General features: G+C 48.8%; 1 protein-coding gene across 1 annotated transcript; it reads right to left on the reverse strand.

Annotated features, from left to right (window-relative positions):
• Nucleotides 1-691: 691 nt before the first annotated feature.
• LOC139372937 (non-homologous end-joining factor 1-like) lies at nt 692-18,259 on the reverse strand. Its single transcript, XM_071112816.1, has 8 exons — nt 18,221-18,259; nt 17,090-17,303; nt 16,751-16,966; nt 16,465-16,603; nt 16,319-16,377; nt 1,952-2,150; nt 1,409-1,485; nt 692-1,071 (listed from the first exon to the last, which is right to left on the reverse strand). Exons 2-8 carry the CDS (start codon nt 17,270-17,272, stop codon nt 991-993), a joined length of 954 nt encoding a protein of 317 aa, XP_070968917.1. The 5' UTR covers nt 17,273-17,303; nt 18,221-18,259; the 3' UTR covers nt 692-990.
• Nucleotides 18,260-21,443: the final 3,184 nt, after the last annotated feature.

Here is a 21,443-nt window from a genome sequence, read left to right on the forward strand (position 1 = left end):
AGGTGGCATCCTATGACGGTCCCACATTGAAAGTCACTGAGCTCTTCAGGAATGCCATTCTACTGCCAATGTTTGTCTATGGAGACTACATGGCTGTGTGCTCGATTTCATACCTCCATCAGAAACGGTTGTGGCTGAAATAGCCAACTCCACTAATTTGAAGGGGTGTCCACATACTTTTGTATATATAGTGTAACATCCATTTGAGACAATGTGGGCTCTTACGTCAGGCATTTCAAACATTTAGTGTCTCCTCTGTAGAGCGACTGACACCTTATTAAAATTGGGATAAATATGCATTCTGACTGACCTATGACAGTGTTCTAACGGCGTTGACTTTTGAAAACAAGCCAAGTCCTCGACCAATGATTGAACAGGACTTCAATAGCATTCCAAGCATTCTACAACACCTTGAGTCAATATCTCATTCTCTCTCGAAAGAAATAAGAATGAATTGCCAACACACTGCTAACCATCCAATAAGGATAAGGCGCCTGGAGCATGCATCAACTAGCCCTGTGGTTGGACTAGACCCAGGCTGGTACTAGAGCGTGGTCCTGTAATGGCAGTAATGTACAACTCCATTCTGCCCAGAAGTTGAAACGAGTAATTCATGATGTTCCAAAAATGCAGATCTAAAGAGAACACAGTCATCGATCCACATCTAACACTTATATTGATAAGACGCCCTAAATTGTCACACTTTATTTATTTAGACAATTAAAAAAATACACATCCATCAAACAATGAAACAGCCAAGGAAAAACATGCATATCTAATGATTTAATTACAAAAAAAAAGTTTAAAAAAAAGGACATCTCCGTAGATGAGTACTTGAAAAACATGTCACATGAAGTAAGGAGGTAGTGCTCATAGACGGCATCCCAAACGGCACCCCATCCCCTACATAGTGCACTACTTTTGACCGTGTCATTTGGGACGTAGTCGCAGACAGTCTCCATAGTGTTTGGTGCCCTACAGGTTCCGAGGTCATCCAAAAAGCCCCTTAGCTTTCTTCTTCTTGGGTCGGGCGGAGGGCCGATCTGCGGCAGTAGCCATGGGAACTGTAGTCTGTGAGGACGGGCAACAGACGTGTCAGAAACAAGGATATTATGGTTACATTATAGCCTTCAGTCTGAGGGAGAGGGGTCTAGGCTGGGTTACCGTACAGCCCTTAGGCAGCGTTTACACAGACAGCCCAATTCTGATCTTTTGCCCAATTATTGGCAATACAGCTGATCAGATTGCTCAAAATACCAATTAGTGAAGGAAAAAAAAAAATCACAATTGGGCTGCCTGTGTAAACGCAGCCTTAGTGACATTGCTGCTGTAAAAGGGCTTATCAATAAATCGGATTGATTCATTCATTATTATTGGTAAATCAGAATCATTGCGGAGTTGACCAGACCTTTTCCTCATTAGGTGTCTCTGAGTCTGTGGTTCTGTCTCTATCCCCCTGGTCCAGCCCATGGTTCACCTCCTCTCCTGTAGGGAACAAACCAACCACCAATTCACACCTATAGTGGCCATAATCAGACACTAAAACCCATTTTTCACACTATTGAGCCAAGCTGAGCTGTCCTGGCCAAGGCAGCCTTGGTATGAGCTGCAACGTTGCAACACATTTATTAACGTTGCAACAAAAGTATCAAACTGCTCGAGACTCCAACTTTCCCACGCCAGTTGTCCTGTTAAAAGCAGCACTAGCAGGAGAAGTGAAGTGTTTGGGTGATTGATGTTGTTCAGCTAGATTACAGAAATGTCTGGGACAGAATATAGTACTTCATCCCTCCCCCTAGTGATCTCTTATAGAATGTGTCTGTGTGTGAGAGAGTGTGTTGGTAGGACATGCGATCCTACAGGTCTAAATCTGAGGCCTTGGGCCACAGAGGTGACAGCAAGATGGGATGGGATTAGAAAGATCATACGACCAATGAGAAGAGGTCCAGACCTGGGGGCTGTGTGCCGCTGGCGGCGTGGTTAGGGTCACGGTCCTCTGTGGTGGTTTCGTCCTCTTCGGGGGCGTGTCTCTCAGAGATCTTACGTTTGCGAGCGTTGGTGTTGCCGTAGGACGTGACGGCTGAGTAGAGCTCCTGCAGCTCAGAGTCAAACCCCAGACCGCCCTGCCTCGCACATACCTGTGGCACAGTCTGAGGGAGAGTGAGAGAGAGAGAGAGAATGGGAAAGTGAGAAAATTATGACAAATCCAACTAATGTCAAAACTGTTGGCTATCTTTCCATAAATATACATTTATATGAATATTTTCCTGCACACTATATTTTGAGGGGATTAAATGAAAGAAAAATAAGAGTACAGGAAGCAGAGGGAAAGGACCAGAAATAAACTGTGACCTGAGCAAACACTAAGCTATCAGAGAGGGAGAGAAACAGTATGAGGGAACGAGTGAGAGGTGGAGAGAGAAAATTACACTAAATGATTTAGAGAGAATAAATGAATGATATGGAAAGACTATGTCCTGCAGTGACTGTGTCTGTCAGTCAGTCAATCAGCCAGCCTCCTGCCTGGTGGCCTGCTTTCCCCAGTCAGTCACATGGTAGAGGTCTGGAGGAGTGACTGAAGTCTTTCCCCAGTCAGTCACATGGTAGAGGTCTGGAGGAGTGACTGAAGACTTTCCCCAGTCAGTCACATGGTAGAGGTCTGGAGGAGTGACTGAAGGCTGAAGGCCTGATAAGGGTCTAATGAAAGCACTTTTTCTAGCAGTTCTGGCACAAGGTAGAGACTAGCAAACAGGAACAACACTACAGGAGACAGGAACAACACTACACGAGACAGGAGACAGGAACAACACTACAGGAGACAGGAACAACACTACACGAGACAGGAGACAGGAACAACACTACAGGAGACAGGAACAACACTACACGAGACAGGAAACAGGAACAACACTACAGGAGACAGGAACAACACTACAGGAGACAGGAACAACACTACAGGAGACAGGAAACAGGAACAACACTATAGGAGACAGGAAACAGGAACAACACTATAGGAGACAGGAAACAGGAACAACACTATAGGAGACAGGAAACAGGAACAACACTACAGGAGACAGGAAACAGGAACAACACTACAGGAGACCGGAAACAGGAACAACACTACATGAGACAGGAAACAGGAACAACACTACAGAAGACAGGAAACTTCGGTAGGTCTATATAAGCTGCTGCAACACCGTACTGCACTGTTGTGTGTGTGCGCACACACACACACACACACACACGTTGACGCCACAACCAACTACAAGTCAAGACAGATAACATACTAAACTCATACACACTATTCATTCTACTCTTTCACTCGCTTTTTCCAGTCAAACGGAGAGGACAAACTCTGAATTAGCTGTTCAAATATTGACGGGGAGAAATTGGTGGTCTCGCACTGCTGTCAGTGAGAGGGGCTCCTAAACATACTTGGTCAGGTTTAGAGGTCTGCATTGATTTATTTTAGTTTTTTGTTTGTTTAAATATCGTAAAAATAAATGTATGCTCTGGTCAGGCTTTAGTTCCCCTTTGGGCACAGAGCAACCAATGTGTGGAGGAGCAGCGGCTCCATAGAAAAGGAGCAGAGCCACCCTTCTCTTCTCTGCTCTCCTCCTCACCCTTCTCTTCTCCGCTCTCCTCCTCTCTCTCTCCATCATCTCATTTTCTGTTCCGCACCTTCGTTTTCACGTTCATCTTTCTTTCCACGCAATTTTGCTATCATTCAACCTCCGGTTTTTATCCATTTTATCATTCATGCTATCATTTGGCCCTGGTCTTTTCTCCCACACTTTCATCAATGTGCTCCGTTCCACACAAACCACTGTATTTCAGTTTAAATGAGTGTTTATTGCATTCAATTCCTGTGACAACAGTGCCTTGTGAAATGTGGAAACTTCCTGTTTTCCCATTTTGTCCCAACCTTCTCCTGTAGGACACATCGGAAAACACTTGGCATGCACACCTCTTCTGGAAAACACTTGGCATGCACACCTCTTCTGGAAAACACTTGGCATGCACACCTCTTCTGGAAAACACTTGGCATGCACACCTCTTCTGGAAAACACTTGGCATGCACACCTCTTCTGGAAAACACTTGGCATGCACACCTCTTCTGGAAAACACTTGGCATGCACACCTCTTCTGGAAAACACGTGGCATGCACACCTCTTCTGGAAAACACGTGGCATGCACACCTCTTCTGGAAAACACTTGGCATGCACACCTCTTCTGGAAAACACGTGGCATGCACACCTCTTCTGGAAAACACTTGGCATGCACACCTCTTCTGGAAAACACTTGGCATGCACACCTCTTCTGGAAAACACTTGGCATGCACACCTCTTCTGGAAAACACGTGGCATGCACACCTCTTCTGGAAAACACGTGGCATGCACACCTCTTCTGGAAAACACTTGGCATGCACACCTCTTCTGGCAAACACTTGGCATGCACACCTCTTCTGGCAAACACTTGGCATGCACACCTCTTCTGGCAAACACTTGGCATGCACACCTCTTCTGTCAAACACTTGGCATGCACACCTCTTCTGGAAAACACGTGGCATGCACACCTCTTCTGGAAAACACGTGGCATGCACACCTCTTCTGGAAAACACTTGGCATGCACACCTCTTCTGGCAAACACGTGGCATGCACACCTCTTCTGGAAAACACTTGGCATGCACACCTCTTCTGGAAAACACTTGGCATGCACACCTCTTCTGGCAAACACTTGGCATGCACACCTCTTCTGGAAAAAACTTGGCATGCACACCTCTTCTGGCAAATTTGCTCCTTTTCTGTCAAGTTGTTTGAGGATCATTGATGGACAGTAACAGTAAAACAAGGTGAAATCCTTAATGGTGAAACTGCTTCGTCTGTTTGTGATGTAACAACAACAAACAAGTTACTGCAAGAACAAACACTTTTTATTTTATTTTTTATCAGACATCATTGCTCACAATATGCACAGCAATATCTTTACCATGCTGCGCGACGTCGCCTCGGCAACATAACCAATAATGGTGGTGGGGGCGGCCAGCGGTGCCGTTTCCCCTTACAATGGATGACATCTAAGTCAGCGCTGTAACTAGGCCACTTGGGACCGTCCCTTTAAACCGGCAAGTGTAAAGCATTCTCAAAAGTATGTCCAATGTATTGGGCCTGCGTCTCAGAGTAGGAGTGTTGTTTTAGGATCAGTTTAGCCTTTTAAAGCATAATGAATAAGGGCATGGACCTAGATCAGCCCTCCTGGACGATAAACAACTCTTAAACGCATAAAAAGGGAAAGAATGGCATAAAGAGTTAACAAAACAAAAGGTCAAAGGTCAGTTTAAATAGACTACCGTGGTTCAACCACCTCTCTACCTCACAGTTAATAATATTCATCTGGAACTTTCCTGTGGCCTCCACCAGACTGAGTGGCCTGCCGCTGTCATAACAGACCAAAGTCCTGCAGTACAGAGACAGGGGAGGAGCTACTGCTTTGGTGAGCTCACCTGTGTTAGGGATTTGATTGAGGTTAGGGTCAGTTTACCCTCATCGGACTGTCAATGATGCACGCCAGTCAAGTTCCTTTAGTTGCACCCTCACAAATCTGAACCCTGCCCTCTGTAGGGTTGTTAGACTGCTGGCCATCCATAATCCATTCTGGCACCTTAGCCAATCACTGCCCTGCGGCCTGACCAAAGAAAAACAAGGAAGGATGAGTAGAAGGAGGGTGAGGGATGTTGACATTTCCCTCTATTACTAGTGGGTAAACAGCTCTGAGTTTAGCCGGTGTTGTTTTCTGAGACAGAACAGTCTCTAGGCCGGTGTTGTTTTCTGAAATAGACCAGTCTCTAGGCCGGTGTTGTTTTATGAGATAGACCAGTCTCTAGGCTGGTGTTGTTTTATGAGATAGACCAGTCTCTAGGCCGGTGTTGTTTTCTGAGATAGAACAGTCTCTAGGCCGGTGTTGTTTTCTGAAATAGACCAGTCTCTAGGCCGGTGTTGTTTTCTGAAATAGACCAGTCTCTAGGCCGGTGTTGTTTTCTGAGATAGACCAGTCTCTAGGCCGGTGTTGTTTTATGAGATAGACCAGTCTCTAGGCTGGTGTTGGGGATTGGTGCTGACCAACCTTCATGGAACCCTGGTACAGACTGCTGAGGCCTCACCTGATCTATAGTAAAAACACTGATGCTGGATCCTAAACTGGCCCCTAACCCCTACACCCTAGTCAGGAACCACTGACCCCTACACCCTAGTCAGGAACCACTGACCCCTACACCCTAGTCAGGAACCACTGACCCCTACACCCTAGTCAGGAACCACTGACCCCTACACCCTAGTCAGGAACCACTGACCCATACACCCTAGTCAGGAACCACTAACCCCTACACCCTAGTCAGTAACCACTGACCCATACACCCTAGTCAGTAACCACTGACCCATACACCCTAGTCAGTAACCACTGACCCCTATTCCCGACACCCTAGTCAGTAACCACTGACCCCTAGCCCCAACACCCTAGCCAGTAACCACTGACCCCTAGTCAGTAACCACTGACCCCTAGCCCCGACACCCTAGTCAGTAACCACTGACCCCTAGTCAGTAACCACTGACCCCTAGTCAGTAACCACTGACCCCTAACCCCGACACCCTAGTCAGTAACCACTGACCCCTAGCCCCGACACCCTAGTCAGTAACGACTGACCCCTAACCCCGACACCCTAGTCAGTAACCACTGACCCCTAGTCAGTAACCACTGACAACTAGTCAACTACTCTCACCCTCTTTCTCCCTCTCTGCCCTGTCAACTACTCTCAACCTCTTTCTCCCGCTCTGCCCTGTCAACTACTCTCAACCTCTTTTTCCCTCTCCTCAGTCAACTACTCTCACCCTCTTTCTCCCTCTCAACCTCTTCTCCCTCTCTTCCCAGTCAACTACTCTCACCCTCTTTCTCCCTCTCTTCCCAGTCAACTACTCTCACCCTCTTTCTCCCTCTCTTCCCTGTCAACTACTCTCACCCTCTTTCTCCCCTCTGCCCAGTCAACTACTCTTACCCTCTTTCTCCCTCTCTTCCCAGTCAACTACTCTCACCCTCTTTCTTTCACTCAGGCCAGGAGAGGAGCCAGGAGACTGAGGAGAGGCTTCCCCACATCACTCCCTCTCTCTGGGACAACTGACAGGAGGAGTGGGGGTCAGACCTCTGGAGGGGATTTATGATTTTATGAGGATCCCCAATAGCCGACGCCAATGATGACAGCTAGTCTTCCAGGGGGTCTGACATAACGAAAAAGACATTACAGACAAAAATACTCTATATACACACACACATAAAAACTGAGCAATCGAGAGATTAGGGCCTTGGTCAGGGAGGGGACCAAGAACCCGATGATCACTCTGACAGAGCTCCAGAGGTCCTCTGTGGAGATGGGAGAACCTTCCAAAAGGACAACCATCTCTGTAACACTCCACCAATCAGGCCTTTAAGGTAGAGTGGCCAGACGGAAGCAACTCTTCAGTAAAAGGCACATGACAGCCCACTTGGAGTTTGACAAAAGGCACCTAAAGGACTCTCAGAACACGAGAAATAAGATTCACTGGTCTGATGAAACCAAGATTGAACCCTTTGGCCTGAATGACAAGCGTAATGTCTGGAGGAAACCAGGCACCGCTTATCAATACCAGGCCTTGTCCCTAAAAACAGACACATGGTGAGGTAGAGAAGTAGAAACAGGGAAAGGGGATACTTAGTCAGTTATACAACTGAATGCCTTCAACTGAAATGTGTCTTCCGCATTTAACCCAACCCCTCTGAAACAGAGAGGTGCGGGGGGCTGCCTTAATCGACATCCACGACTTCGGCGCCCGGGGAACAGTGGGTTAACTGCCTTGCTCAGGGGCAGAACGACAGATTTTTTACGTTGTCAGCTCTAGGATTCGATCCAGCAACCTTTATGATTACTGGTCCAATGCTCTACCCACAAAAACCCCAGGCCTTGTCCCTAAAAACAGACATGGTGAGGTACAAACACACATAAACCCCAGGCCTTGTTCCTAAAAACAGACATGGTGAGGTAGAAGGGTGTAAATGTAGAAAGCCATCACCGACAGCTGTCCAAGATTCTACATGGTGAATAAGGAAAGACAACCTCTGATCACAGGCAACAATGAAGAACACATCTAACTGACTATCCAAGGTCCCTCCCCTCAGAGCCTCTCCAATGGTTTAGAGGAGGATGCAAGGGTAGAGGATGCAAGGGATCGAGGAAAGATGAATTGAGAAAGATCCTTCCTCGTGTCTCCTTTTCTCCTTCTTCCATCCCTCCACTTGCACACAGTTTCCACAGGGCTCTCCCCTGCCTCCGGGCCTGTAATTAGGGCCATTGTGGCCTGGCCGGCTCCCTCTCACTGCCCCTTCAGCTGGCGGGCCTGGTTCTGGACGGCCCAGTGTGGCGTCCCACAAGACATCAGGATGGGCTGCCGGCCCAGCGCTACACAGATCCCAGCAACCCTCAGACACGTGATGTAAACACTGGCTGCAGTCCAAACTCAAAGTAGACGGCCCTCGGCCCCTAACCCCTCAGTCCTTGAATGACGTTTTACATCGTCACATCCCAGTGAACCTTAAAATGTCCCTTGCCCCAGCGAGGGAGAGTGATGTTCGGAGAGGCAACGTCCTAGGTGGAAATCTTCAAGTTGATTTAAAAAACAACCAACCTAAAGCTATTAATATACTGTACCTAGCAAGCTAACATAGCTCACTAGCACTCCTGTCAGGTAGCTAGCTAAAGTTCCCCATAGCTGGCAAGCTAGTTTTATAGTATGGTCATGTATTCCAATACATTTCAGAATTCCCCAAAAATATGTTTATGAAGTTAGCTACGTTTTATGGGCTCCTTACTACAAGACTAAGCCAATTTGTCAACGCTAAAATAAACGTCATCCACAGTATATATATTTTTCACCAAGCTAGCATCGTAAGTTTGCCTGACACGGCGAAAATAGAGCCGTGTTGATTAAATTTGACACTTCGCGGCCACCAGAATTTGACACATGGCTACAGTTTGCATTGATTTGTGGGTCATATCAACCCCAAAAGCGATTAAAGTTCTTCACTCACTCTCTCCAGCTAAATGGAGGGCCGAGGGGGCAACGTTAGTGAACTGGACATCAATCTAAGATGGCAATCAAACTGCATCCGGTTCTGACGGGGGTTCCCCCGAGGGAAAGTGGCAGGAGTTGGTCCAACTGACTGTCTGGTAGAACAGGGCAACAGGAGCTGGTCCAACTGACTGTGTCTGGTAGAACAGGGCAACAGGAGCTGGTCCAACTGACTGTGTCTGGTAGAACAGGGCAACAGGAGCTGGTCCAACTGACTGTGTCTGGTAGAACAGGGCAACAGGAGCTGGTCCAACTGACTGTGTCTGGTAGAACAGGGCAACAGGAGCTGGTCCAACTGACTGTGTCTGGTAGAACAGGGCAACAGGAGCTGGTCCAACTGACTGTGTCTGGTAGAACAGGGCAACAGGAGCTGGTCCAACTGACTGTGTCTGGTAAAACAGGGCAACAGGAGCTGGTCCAACTGACTGTGTCTGGTAGAACAGGGCAACAGGAGTTGGTCCAACTGACGGTGTCTGGTAGAACAGGGCAACAGGAGCTGGTCCAACTGACTCTGTCAGGTAGAACAGGGCAACAGGAGCTGGTCCAACTGACTGTGTCTGGTAGAACAGGGCAACAGGAGCTGGTCCAACTGACTGTCTGGTAGAACAGGGCAACAGGAGCTGGTCCAACTGACTGTCTGGTAGAACAGGGCAACAGGAGCTGGTCCAACTGACTGTGTCTGGTAGAACAGGGCAACAGGAGCTGGTCCAACTGACTGTATTGCTGTTAGTTTATAGGGAGTCCTACCTACAGTCACACAGAGCAGGAATTCCTCAGCCGTGTGTGATAAGGCCCACTCCTGTTTAGAACACCGCTGTCAATGATTTACCACACAGAAGAGGGAGAGAGAGAGGGGGGAGAAGAGGGGAGAGGGAAAGGAAGAGAGAGAGGGGAGAGAGAGAGGGGGAGAGAGGTAGAGGAGGAAAGGGGATGGGGGAGAGAGGTAGAGAGAGAGAGAGAGGGGGGGAGCAGATGGAAGAGGGAGAGAGAGGGGAGAAGAGGGGGGGAGAGAGAGAGAGAGGGGGGGAGAGAGAGAAAGGGGAAAGGGAGGGAGAGAGAGAAAGGGGAAAGGGAGGGAGAGAGAGAAATGGGAAAGGGAGGGAGAGAGAGAAAGGGGAAAGGGAGGGAGAGAGAGAAAGGGGAAAGGGAGGGAGAGAGAGAAAGGGGAAAGGGAGGGAGAGAGAGAAAGGGGAAAGGGAGGGAGAGAGAGAAAGGGGAAAGGGAGGGAGAGAGAGAAAGGGGAAAGGGAGGGAGAGAGATAGAGGAGGAAAGGGGCGAGAGCAAGAGAGGGGGATAAAAGGGGAGAGGGAGAGAGAGAGCGTGGGGGGAGGGAGAGAGAGCAAGAGAGAGGTGGGAGAAGAGGAGAGAGGTGAACGAGAGAAAGACATGGAGAGGAATGCAAGAGAGGATGACCAGAGCATAGAACCATGGCATCAGCTCAGCCACTGATCTCAAAACAGCCTCTATCCATCTAGCAGTGCTTGGACTGATCTAGACAGGAGCTGTATGACAGTTCACACAGGTGGCTGGTCTAGCGGTAATGCTGCAGCCTTCAACACACAGGTGGCTGGTCTAGCGGTAATGCTGCAGCCTCCAACACACAGGTCTACACTGTCTGCATAGGTTTAAATAGGGCCTGCTGCCCTTTGACACAAACTCTCTCTCTGTTCAATGAAGACAGAAAATACATGACATCTACATAAAGGGAGATGACAGGAGCAGCAGAGCCAGATCTGAAGTCCAGAGGTGATGATAGGAGCAGCAGAGCCAGATCTGAAGTCCAGAGGTGATGATAGGAGCAGCAGAGCCAGATCTGAAGTCCAGAGGTGATGACAGGAGCAGCAGAGAGAGATCTGAAGTCCAGAGGTGATGACAGGAGCAGCAGAGCCAGGTCTGAAGTCCAGAGGTGATGACAGGAGCAGCAGAGCTAGATCTGAAGTCCAGAGGTGATGACAGGAGCAGCAGAGCCAGATCTGAAGTCCAGAGGTGATGACAGGAGCAGCAGAGCCAGATCTTAAGTCCAGAGGTGATGACAGGAGCAGCAGAGTCAGATCTGAAGTCCAGAGGTGATGACAGGAGCAGCAGAGCCAGATCTGAAGTCCAGAGGTGATGACAGGAGCAGCAGAGCCAGATCTGAAGTCCAGAGGTGATGACAGGAGCAGCAGAGCCAGGTCTGAGGTCCAGAGGTAATGACAGCCTCTGGCGGAGGGAGCCCCTGAATAACCAGGGGGGAGATGATAGGAGCAGCAGAGCCAGATCTGAAGTCCAGAGGTGATGACAGCCTCTGGCGGAGGGAGCCCCTGAATAACCAGGGGGGAGATGCTAACCACAAACCCGCAGTAGCTCCCCACATCCCCTGCTTCCAGACTTCTCCCCGACCCCCAACCCATAGACCCCCAGGGAGAACCAAATCCACAGCACTACAGATAGACTAACATGTTAACTCACAGTGTTAGGGGGCTACTGTAAACGCTCCACTCCCCTGATCTGACCCGCCTGTTCCTATCCAGCATGGGGGAGGAGGGGTGTGGGGTATGGAGCGTGAGGTAGACCACAGGGAACATGCCCCCCCCCCCTCTTTCACTCAGTCACAATGTTTTTCTCCTCTCAGCACCAAAACCCCAAGGCATGCGTCACTGCTGCGGACTGGTCACACACACACACAAAAAGGAACACTCAACGACACACCCTCCCCTCTGAAACCAAAACCATGCGTCATTACCCGGTCCAGTGTGGACAAACAGACACGCCCCTTGCCAGGCCAGATCCACAAGCGGTGACAAAATAGCCCCAAAACGGGTCAAAAACAGGTGGAAACGACAAAAGCCCAGATGGAGATTAGTGTGATCTAAACGAAGGACAGAAGGGTTTTTCACCACAACACTGTCACTCTGGGCCCCTCCACCTTCACATCAGAAATGGGCATCTAGATTCCAGATGAACCCAGGACACGGTGTGTGTGTGTGTGTGAGAGACAGTGGACGGGTAGTCTAATTCCAACCTCCATGTCAATGTTGACCTGTGGTGGGTGGGGTGTTACTGTGGGGTGATGAGGGGGCTCCAATGGAAAGCTAGAAAGGTACCTGGGTTGACTTTCTCTTCCCCGTCTGTCTCGTTCCCCTCCTTTCATCTGCACATCTCTCTCATCCTCCTTTCCAGGAGGTCTACTCTACAGTGGAAGAGGATGGCAATAGAAAATCCCCAGTGGTGGGATGAGAGGAGGGGTGGAGTGAAGGAAGGTACAAACCACACCTGGGTTCAAATAGTATTTGAACTACTTTGAGCGGTTCCCTGAGTTGCCCGGATGGCAGCGTTTGCACTTTTGGGACCATTCCATTGGAAGGCAAGCTCAATCAAGCAGAGTGCAAGTATCTGAAAGATTTCAAATGCTATTTGAACCAAGGTCTGTCGACAAACAGAGAAGTCCTTCCTCTCTCCTCCCTTTCATTTGCAGGAAAATCATTCTCCAAAAATACCCCTGCTCACCACTTTGAAGGACAGATATGTCATTCTAAATGTGTTTGCCCACAGATAAAGGCATCTTTCAGTAGCCATTGAGTAAGAGTCACCATCAAAAGGTAGGCGCCGTGTTGACTGCGGTGAGCAGAGGTGAAGGGGGCATTATCTGGGCCTGGGTTCCCAGTATAGTCTTACGAGCCGAAGGCTGGAGGCTAAAACAGATCCCAGTATAGTCTTACGAGCCGAAGGCTGGAGGCTAAAACAGATCCCAGTATTGCCCAACGAGCTGAAGGCTGGAGGCTAAAACAGATCCCAGTATTGCCCTACGAGCCGAAGGCTGGAGGCTAAAACAGATCCCAGTATTGCCCTATGAGCTGAAGGCTGGAGGCTAAAACAGATCCCAGTATTGCCCAACGAGCTGAAGGCTATAGGCTAAAACAGATCCCAGTATTGCCCAACGAGCTGAAGGCTATAGGCTAAAACAGATCCCAGTATTGCCCAACGAGCTGAAGGCTATAGGCTAAAACAGATCCCAGTATTGCCCTACGAGCTGAAGGCTATAGGCTAAAACAGATCCCAGTATTGCCCAACGAGCTGAAGGCTATAGGCTAAAACAGATCCCAGTATTGCCCAACGAGCTGAAGGCTATAGGCTAAAACAGATCCCAGTATTGCCCTACGAGCTGAAGGCTGGAGGCTAAAACAGATCCCAGTATTGCCCTACGAGCTGAAGGCTAAAACAGATCCCAGTATTGCCCTACGAGCCGAAGGCTGGAAGCTAAAACAGATCCCAGTATTGCCCAACGAGCTGAAGGCTATAGGCTAAAACAGATCCCAGTATTGCCCTACGAGCTGGAGGCTAAAACAGAGCCGACTTAAGAGGGAAGATGAACAGCAAGACACCAGGAGAGACAGACGGACACAAAAGGTACACAGAGAGTCTTCCCAGAGGGGGAAATGCAAACGGAGACACCACCTCCTATAGATAAATACTACACACACATGCCACGGCTCCTCGCCTAGCGCCACCTCCTCCACCCATCTGTCTACTGGTTAGGCCATGAGCCCAAAGGAATGGCTGGCCACGGACGCCACCTCCCTCTCCAGTGTGTGTGTTGCCTTGACACTTCGCAGTGAAATTTTTCCAGACACTTATTTTCAGTTTGGACTTTGGTCCGTGGCGGCCTGTCGGTGCTCAGTGGAATTTGCCGTGGCCGGGAGAAGAAGGGTGTGAGGTGTGAGTACTTTGATCTGAGAGGAGGAAAGGCCACGTTCCCCTGCATGCATTGCCATTCTCTTTATGGGCCATGTCCAGATGAGCATTTCCCCAAAACTCCAGGGAGGTTTACTACAGTAAGGTCCGAGCCCAAGGTAGAGGGCCTCGACGGGGTCAGGAAGGAGGACGAGTACCCACTACCCTCCGTACGGGACAGGAGGGAGGGAGAGTGGACCCTGCCTGCCCCCTGTTTCACACTGCAGAGTTCAGACAAAAATCCATCTCTACATTCCCCAGGACACTTCGAAATGCCAAAACACACACACAGGTCAGGGATGGGGGTCAATGGAGCAGCGGACTGAGAAATTCCACATCCTACCACACAGTCAAACTGAAACACACTAACTAAAACACAGGCTCATCAAACTACCAGGGCACCAAACAAACACACACATCAACTGCATGGATCCCTCTACTACTGTTAACACAAAAGCAATTCAGACAATTTATTTTGAGCATATATAGGAAGTATTCAAGCTATATTCTTACAATAAAACACTTTGACAAACAAATGATCTAAATGTGTGTTTGCATAATCAGCTATATATTTTATAGACTTTTTTTGCTCCTCTTTATCAAGGGGGCCAATCATTTGGGACCTGACTGCACACACACTCTCCGGCGTATTCATCTAGACAGCTACAACTTTCTACTCTCTTCCAGCATGTTTCCTATGAGGCGACAGGACACAGTCACCTTTTATTCAGTGGTATTTCCATACACCTGTTACCGTTTAGATTAGAAATGAAAGCACTTTGTGTATCAGGTCCCTCCATTTGAAGGTGTCAGAAGTATTGGGAAAACAATGCACCTATAGTGTATTAAAGTAGTCAAACGTTTAGTATTTGGCCACATATTCCTAGCACACAATGACCACATCATTCTTGTGACTTTACAAACTTGTTCGATGCCTTTGCAGTTTGGGAATAGGAACTGAATGTTGAATAATGTATTGTGTCATTTTGGAGTCACATTTATTGGAAATAAGAATAGAATGTTTCTAAACACTTCAACAGTAATGTTGATTCTACCATGATTGCGCATAATCGTGAATAATGACAGAACGTTAGAGGCAAAATTATACCCTCCAAAAACATGCTAACCTCTTCAAAGGACCAATAACAGGGGAGGGGAGCATTTTGGGGGGGTAAGAGCAAGGACCCAGCCCTCACCAGGCGACCCAGGAGACTACGCACAAGAGGAGCGTAAATCTATATCATCTGGATGACGGGAGTGCACGACGATCGTCTAAGAAAGTTGATTTTCCCGAGCGGACTCATCATAAGTGCAAAGTAGAGCTGTGACGGTCATGGAATTTTGGATGAAGGTTATTGGTCTGCATAATGACCGCGGTCAGCGTGATAATCGTTTGAATAGCAAAATGTTTTAATTATTCTTTTAAAGACGCACATTTTCTTCTCTCCTCCACTCCCGCATGTGCTGCAGGAAGTGGGGCGTTGCCTAGGCAACCAAAGCCTTGTTTGCTACAGCAAGGAGCAACAAAGTCTCCTTACGTTGTAAAGAGTCCATGTAACCGTAGAAACACTCAACGAATGCCCATCCGTCCCGTCTTCAGTCAGCTGTTACTTCCATAATGTTTTTATAGGTTATGACAGTTAGTTTATCTTCATGATCGTCAGTTACGTGATTATACGGTAACTATGCCGCCCTCGTGCCAAGGTGATGACCGAGGGCGGCAGCAGTAAGAGGTTTATCAGCCCCTTCTCCCCTGAAGAGGCCACCGAGGCTAATATGGAGATACAAGAGCGCATCGTGTCCTCCAAGCCTCTTTACCTGGCTTTAACCCAACGGGAAGTGTATTTGGCCATGATCCAGCCAAACCCAGCACCTCCCACCAACCACCTCATGGCTATAATGCCCCTAGAACAGAACAAACTACATTCACCAGTTGGCTGAGCAAGAACCCAGTCCTCACTGGACAACCCAGGGTGCCATGCAACTGAGCACAATGAGCGCCTTGTGCAAACAAAGCATTTCCTTTAAAGCCTGAACACCCGATTGTCTTTCAGGTCTAGATAAAGGTTCAATTAGAACCTCATTCAAAGCATTTCCTTTAAAGCCTGAACACCCGATTGTCATTCAGGTCTAGATAAAGGTTCAATTAGAACCTCATTATAAAAATAACGGTCATTTACAAAAGTGTGGACACACTACTCTGTCAATGATCACTAGATACAACAGGGACAGACAACCATCCAATAAGTAGAAAACTAGAAGTCATCAATAACCTTGTTTATGGAAGGCCACGCCCAGAGAGAGAGACACAAAATATTGCAGCAGAAACCTGGTTTATTGGCTTACTTACTAAGCTGAGTATTCAAAGACGGCTCTTACCAGGCTCTCTTTCCCAGTAATATATTCCTCCTAACTATGCATGTTCAGTATGCCTGAGTAACTATGACTATGTAACTTACCTGTGTCAGGAAGTTCTCTCTGTAGCTTTGTTCCTCAAACAACTCTGTCTGCAATCGCTCTGCAAAACACACACACCAACGAGAGGAACAGGTGTGCATGTTGTGTTTAATGAGTGTATTTTTGTTTCTCTGCACGTAGAGCCTACCTCTGCTCAGCACTGCCCCATTGTCCCTGTAGTCTTGGAGCTCAGTGTCTTTCCTGGCCAGCAGAGCTCCCAGTTGGCCCACCTGTCTCTGCAGTAACCTGCTCATCAACAGCAGGGGGCGCACAAGCTGACTGCACACCTGATAGAACACACCAATACACATTACACAACCATTAGTCATGGAGCAGACACACACACACAAACTGGGGCTTGCATAAAAACACACACAAAAGTTCAGTGAAAGTTGAGTATAGAGTTGGTGTTCAGTTAAGTCTATAGATCGTACCAAAGCCACAGGGGCAGGGGTGCAGCGGAATTCCCAGTAGAAAGGCACCCCAGCCAGCTCACTCTTCAACTTCAGGTTGATGTCACCGCCGTGGTAGTTGAGGGAGAACTGAAGCGCACCCCCGTCCTCCACCCGTCCAGACAGACAGGGGTGAGCCACCTCACACATGTGAGAGAAGAAGGCGTGGACGGGAGCCCGCAATCGCCTGTTCAGCTCCTGTTATGACAGAGAGGACATTTTTTCAAAGGCTGTTGAAATGTACTTTAATTTGTGTGTGTGTATGTACATATATGTGTGTGTGTGTGTGTGTGTGTACATATATGTGTGTGTCCTCCTTGCCTGAGCTCTGTCCTGGATGGCCCTGGTGTCCATCTCCTCCTCCCACACAGAGTGCAGGTCCGTGAGCAGGATGCGGTACGCTGTGTCCCCAAACCAGGTCTTTGCCAGGAGCTGAGACCCACTGATACACACTGGTACCCAGGGACAGTCCAGCAGAACCCCACCAACTGCATCTCTCTCCATGGCAGACTATCACCAGGCCAGCACCAACCACCTAGAGAGATGATTTTACATTACTCCCATCTCTCTCCATGGCAGACTATCACCAGGCCAGCACCAACCACCTAGAGAGATGATGCAACATTACTCCCATCTCTCTCCATGGCAGACTATCACAAGGCCAGCGCCAACCACCTAGAGAGATGATGTAACATTACTCTCCATGGCAGACTATCACCAGGCCAGCGCCAACCACCTAGAGGGCTGAGGAACAACCAGGTTGTCATATTTCCCTTGTCTTGTGAATGAACTACAACCATGAAAGGCTGTGGTTATCTAGGATCATGCACATTGCTGTCTTATAGTACAGGCATCATCTGCTTGTCATCACTTGACAGAAGCACAAGTCATATAATGGCAACGTCTCTGTTCGCTTACTCTTGACACTGGTTGGATGGAGTCAGTGAGTCGCTAAATCAGCCACGTTAAAGTACGAGACTCAGTCTGGACACAGATCTGTTAAAACGTGTTAGACGCTGCTGTCCTAACCGCATAATCACACACCATCTATATGAGCCGACCACTAGCAGCAACTTGAGGTTGTTGGGGATATGTAAGGAGGTTGTTTTCGGGAATACTTGGTATTTCTAGCAAATGCCATTATTTTACAGCGCATATTTCAGAGGTTAGTGAGCAAACTAATGTAATGCAAATGGTAAATAGAAAACGTAGCCAACTCGCTTTATGCAATGTTTATGTTAGCTTGCTTTAGCATGTGACAATATTTAGGAAGTGAATATTCAACAAGCCAAGCCAATATCAAAGTAACGTTATGCATGCAGTACGCGACAAAAAGTATTTAGCATAATTTTCATTAATTGTGCTTATTCAATTTACGTAAATGATATGAAATTATTCAGGTTGGGAACAGTTTATTATAAAAAATAAATTCCCGAGAATGAATGCACATACCAAAGTTTGGGAACGGTCCTGCGGTCAAAACATTCCTCTGCTTTCACTGAAACAAAACCCCTCATTAAATTAGTTCCGCTTTAGAGGCCCTGTCCTATTTTATCAATAAAAAAACATAATTCTTCTTAACTAAATTCTTTGATAAAATAAACATTTGAATTAATACTTAGATAACCGAATCAAATAATTTCCCAAGTAAAAGGCAATGAACTTGACAAAATAGGCTGCCAAAAAATATATATTTTTGCTACATCTTCCCATAATAATCTCTGTGGTCTCTGTTGCGCCTGTGATATGGGGAATGCGGTGTCTCCACGATCCTGGGTCTCTCCTTGCCTGGCTTGCTGCCTCTGGTGCTTCTGGTATGGGAGGAGCTGGGGGTGAGGGGGTCGGAAGTGGAGATGGGGGTAAGGGGGGAGAAGACCAGTCCGCTGCGGAGTGGTGACATGTCGATCTCTGAGAGGAGGGACCACTGTCCAGAGTCTGAGCCAGCTCCGGTGGGGAGATTGTCACTGCTGAGCCAGGAGTGGAGTGTGGTGAGTGGTTCTGTGCTGGAGCTGGCTCCTCCTGATCTCTGGGTGTGCCTGTCAGTGTTGCTGCCACCACTGGTTTGGCCTACATGTAGATCTGGAGGGTTGGACTCACACAGCATGCCACCGAGGAAGGGAGAACTATCTAGGGTCCAGGTTTCCAGGTCTGGAGAAGGTGTGTCAGTGGCCCGTGAGCCGAGGTGCGGCAGGGGGGAGCGCGTCAGAGGGCTTTGGCTCAGAGGGTCGGATGCCGGTGGGATGGACAGGGGGGAGATTAACTGAGAGCAGAGAGTCGGGCTGGTTCTCTGGGCAGCAGGCAGACCTCCAGATCTCCAGTCCAGGCCTCCCCCACCCCCTCCTATGGGTGTCGGCACAGTGGCAATGTTCTCGGTCCAGGCCCCCAGCAGCCGTGGTGGGGCCAGGTCGATCAGTGTAGGGGACCTGAAGGCAGTGCTGCTGCATGGGGCATCTTCTTCCCTCCTCTGCCCTCCGGAACCAAGAGAGCCAAGCCCAGCAAAATTCAGCTTCCACCGACTTCCAATGCTGCCCATTCCAGCAGCCTCTCCCTGGGTCTGGGTCCACCCCGACTCCCTCACTCCTCCAGCGGCACCACTACCAGTCCTCCCCTGGTCTCGGTCACTCTTCCCCCTGGACGGGCTCTCCTGGTAAGGCTGGTAGCTGGGGTTAGCTGGCTGACACTCCTCCTGCTGGTAGCTGGGGTTAGCTGGCTGACACTCCTCCTGCTGGTAGCTGGGGTTAGCTGGATGACACTCCTCCTGCTGGTAGCTGGGGTTAGCTGGCTGACATTCCTCCTGCTGGTAGCTGGGGCTAGCTGGCTGAAATTCCTCCAGCTGCCCACGCCTGCTCTGTTGGCACGAGTGCACCAGGGTGGCATGGAGGGCCACCTCGGGGGTCAGCGTCAGAGAGGAGAGCGTCTTGAGGAGGGAGGACGATACTGTAGCATGCACCTCCTTTTTCTTCCCGACCTCCTCCTCCTCCCCGTCTTCCTCCTCTCCTTCTTCCTCCTCTCCTTCCTCCTCCTCTCCTTCCTCCTCCTCTCCTTCCTCCTCCTCCTCTCCTTCCTCCTCCTCCTCTCCTTCTTCCTCCAGGGTAGTAAGAACACAGAGGGAGGTCAGGTGGATGGGAACGGCCACATTGGTGGGTTTAGGGATGTGTCTGGTACTGGGCTGAGCGGAGGTGGAGGCTGAGGTGGAAGCTGGGGTGGCAGGACCCTCAGGCAGGACCAGGGTGATGTGTCTGGGGGAGGAGGTGGCCCTGGACTGGACAAGGTGGTCCATGGAGCTGGAGGCCACACTGCTATGGGGAGATGTCTTATGGGCCACGGCTGATGTAGGTGGGGTGGCTACTGTTGGCGGTGTGGTATATTGATCAGATGGAGGTGGAGAGAATGGGGCTGACTGGGCAACCTGGGTGGAGGCCATACATGTGGACAGGCCAGATGCTGCAGCCAGGGTCTTTCTGGGAGATGGAGGCTTGCTCATTTCAGACACTTCGTTCTCGTTGACTAAGGGTATTTTCTCCTGTAAGGAAACAGCAGAAGAAATTACACATGAAAGATACTCTCTCTGTGTGTGTGTGTGTGTGTGTGTGTGTGTGTATAAACACAGATCAGCAGTACCTGTTGTATGGCAAGGCACTTTAAAAGTGGCACAGGGGGAGTCACACCTGCAACATAAAAACAGTGACATCAAAATCAGCACTGCCATGGATATTAATATTAACCAGAGAAATCCATATGCAACATCCTATCTGTCTTTTTGCCGTTGCCGAGTTTAGCCATGTATGTGTGTGTTTGTGTCCGTGAGTGTGTGTGTCCGTGAGTGTGTGTGTCCGTGAGTGAAAGGTTGCCCAACCCAATGGCCCCGTGGGCAACATGTTATCTCTCTGTTGTTTCGCCGCCTCTGAACAGCCTCCAAAATTGAGCAGCTTGGAGACCATCGTTGCCTTTTTCCTCCACTTAGAGAGAACCTGCAAACACACACCAGACAAAACCCTCTCAGATATACTGTTTTACAGGACACAACACTGCCCTACAGCTCAACCAAGAGGGTCATTGACATAGAATGGAATATACACACAGGGTTAGTGTAAATAAAGCATTTACAGAGAACACACACTACGATTGTGGCCAATTCAGGAAATGAATAATGAGAAATCTGTATAGGACTTCCTGAATGCACTGAGTTGATAGAGAGCGAGAGAGTTGAGTTACAGACAGACAGACAGACCTTGAACCTCTTGTTCATCCTCCAGGGGGTACCGGTTCTAATCCCTTTCTTCATCACCACTTTCTCCAGGTACTGCAGGGAGTCCTCGGACGACTCAAACGCCTCCATCTCCTCATGCATCTGCAGTAGCCTGGGCATCATGGGGGTAATAACTTAACATTAGGGATCCGTTCCAAATAGAACCCTATTCCCTTTATAGCGCACTACTTTTGACCAGGTCTCTGGTTCCTTTACATCCCACAGGGCTCTGTTTCATTTACATCCCACAGGTCTCTGGTTCCTTTACATCCCACAGGGCTCTGGTTCCTTTACATCCCACAGGGCTCTGGTTCCTTTACATCCCACAGGGCTCTGTTTCATTTACATCCCACAGGTCTCTGGTTCCTTTACATCCCACAGGGCTCTGGTTCCTTTACATCCCACAGGGCTCTGGTTCCTTTACAT

The sequence above is a fragment of the Oncorhynchus clarkii genome, chromosome 18 (genome assembly GCF_045791955.1).
Source record: "Oncorhynchus clarkii lewisi isolate Uvic-CL-2024 chromosome 18, UVic_Ocla_1.0, whole genome shotgun sequence".
Taxonomy (NCBI): domain Eukaryota; kingdom Metazoa; phylum Chordata; class Actinopteri; order Salmoniformes; family Salmonidae; genus Oncorhynchus; species Oncorhynchus clarkii.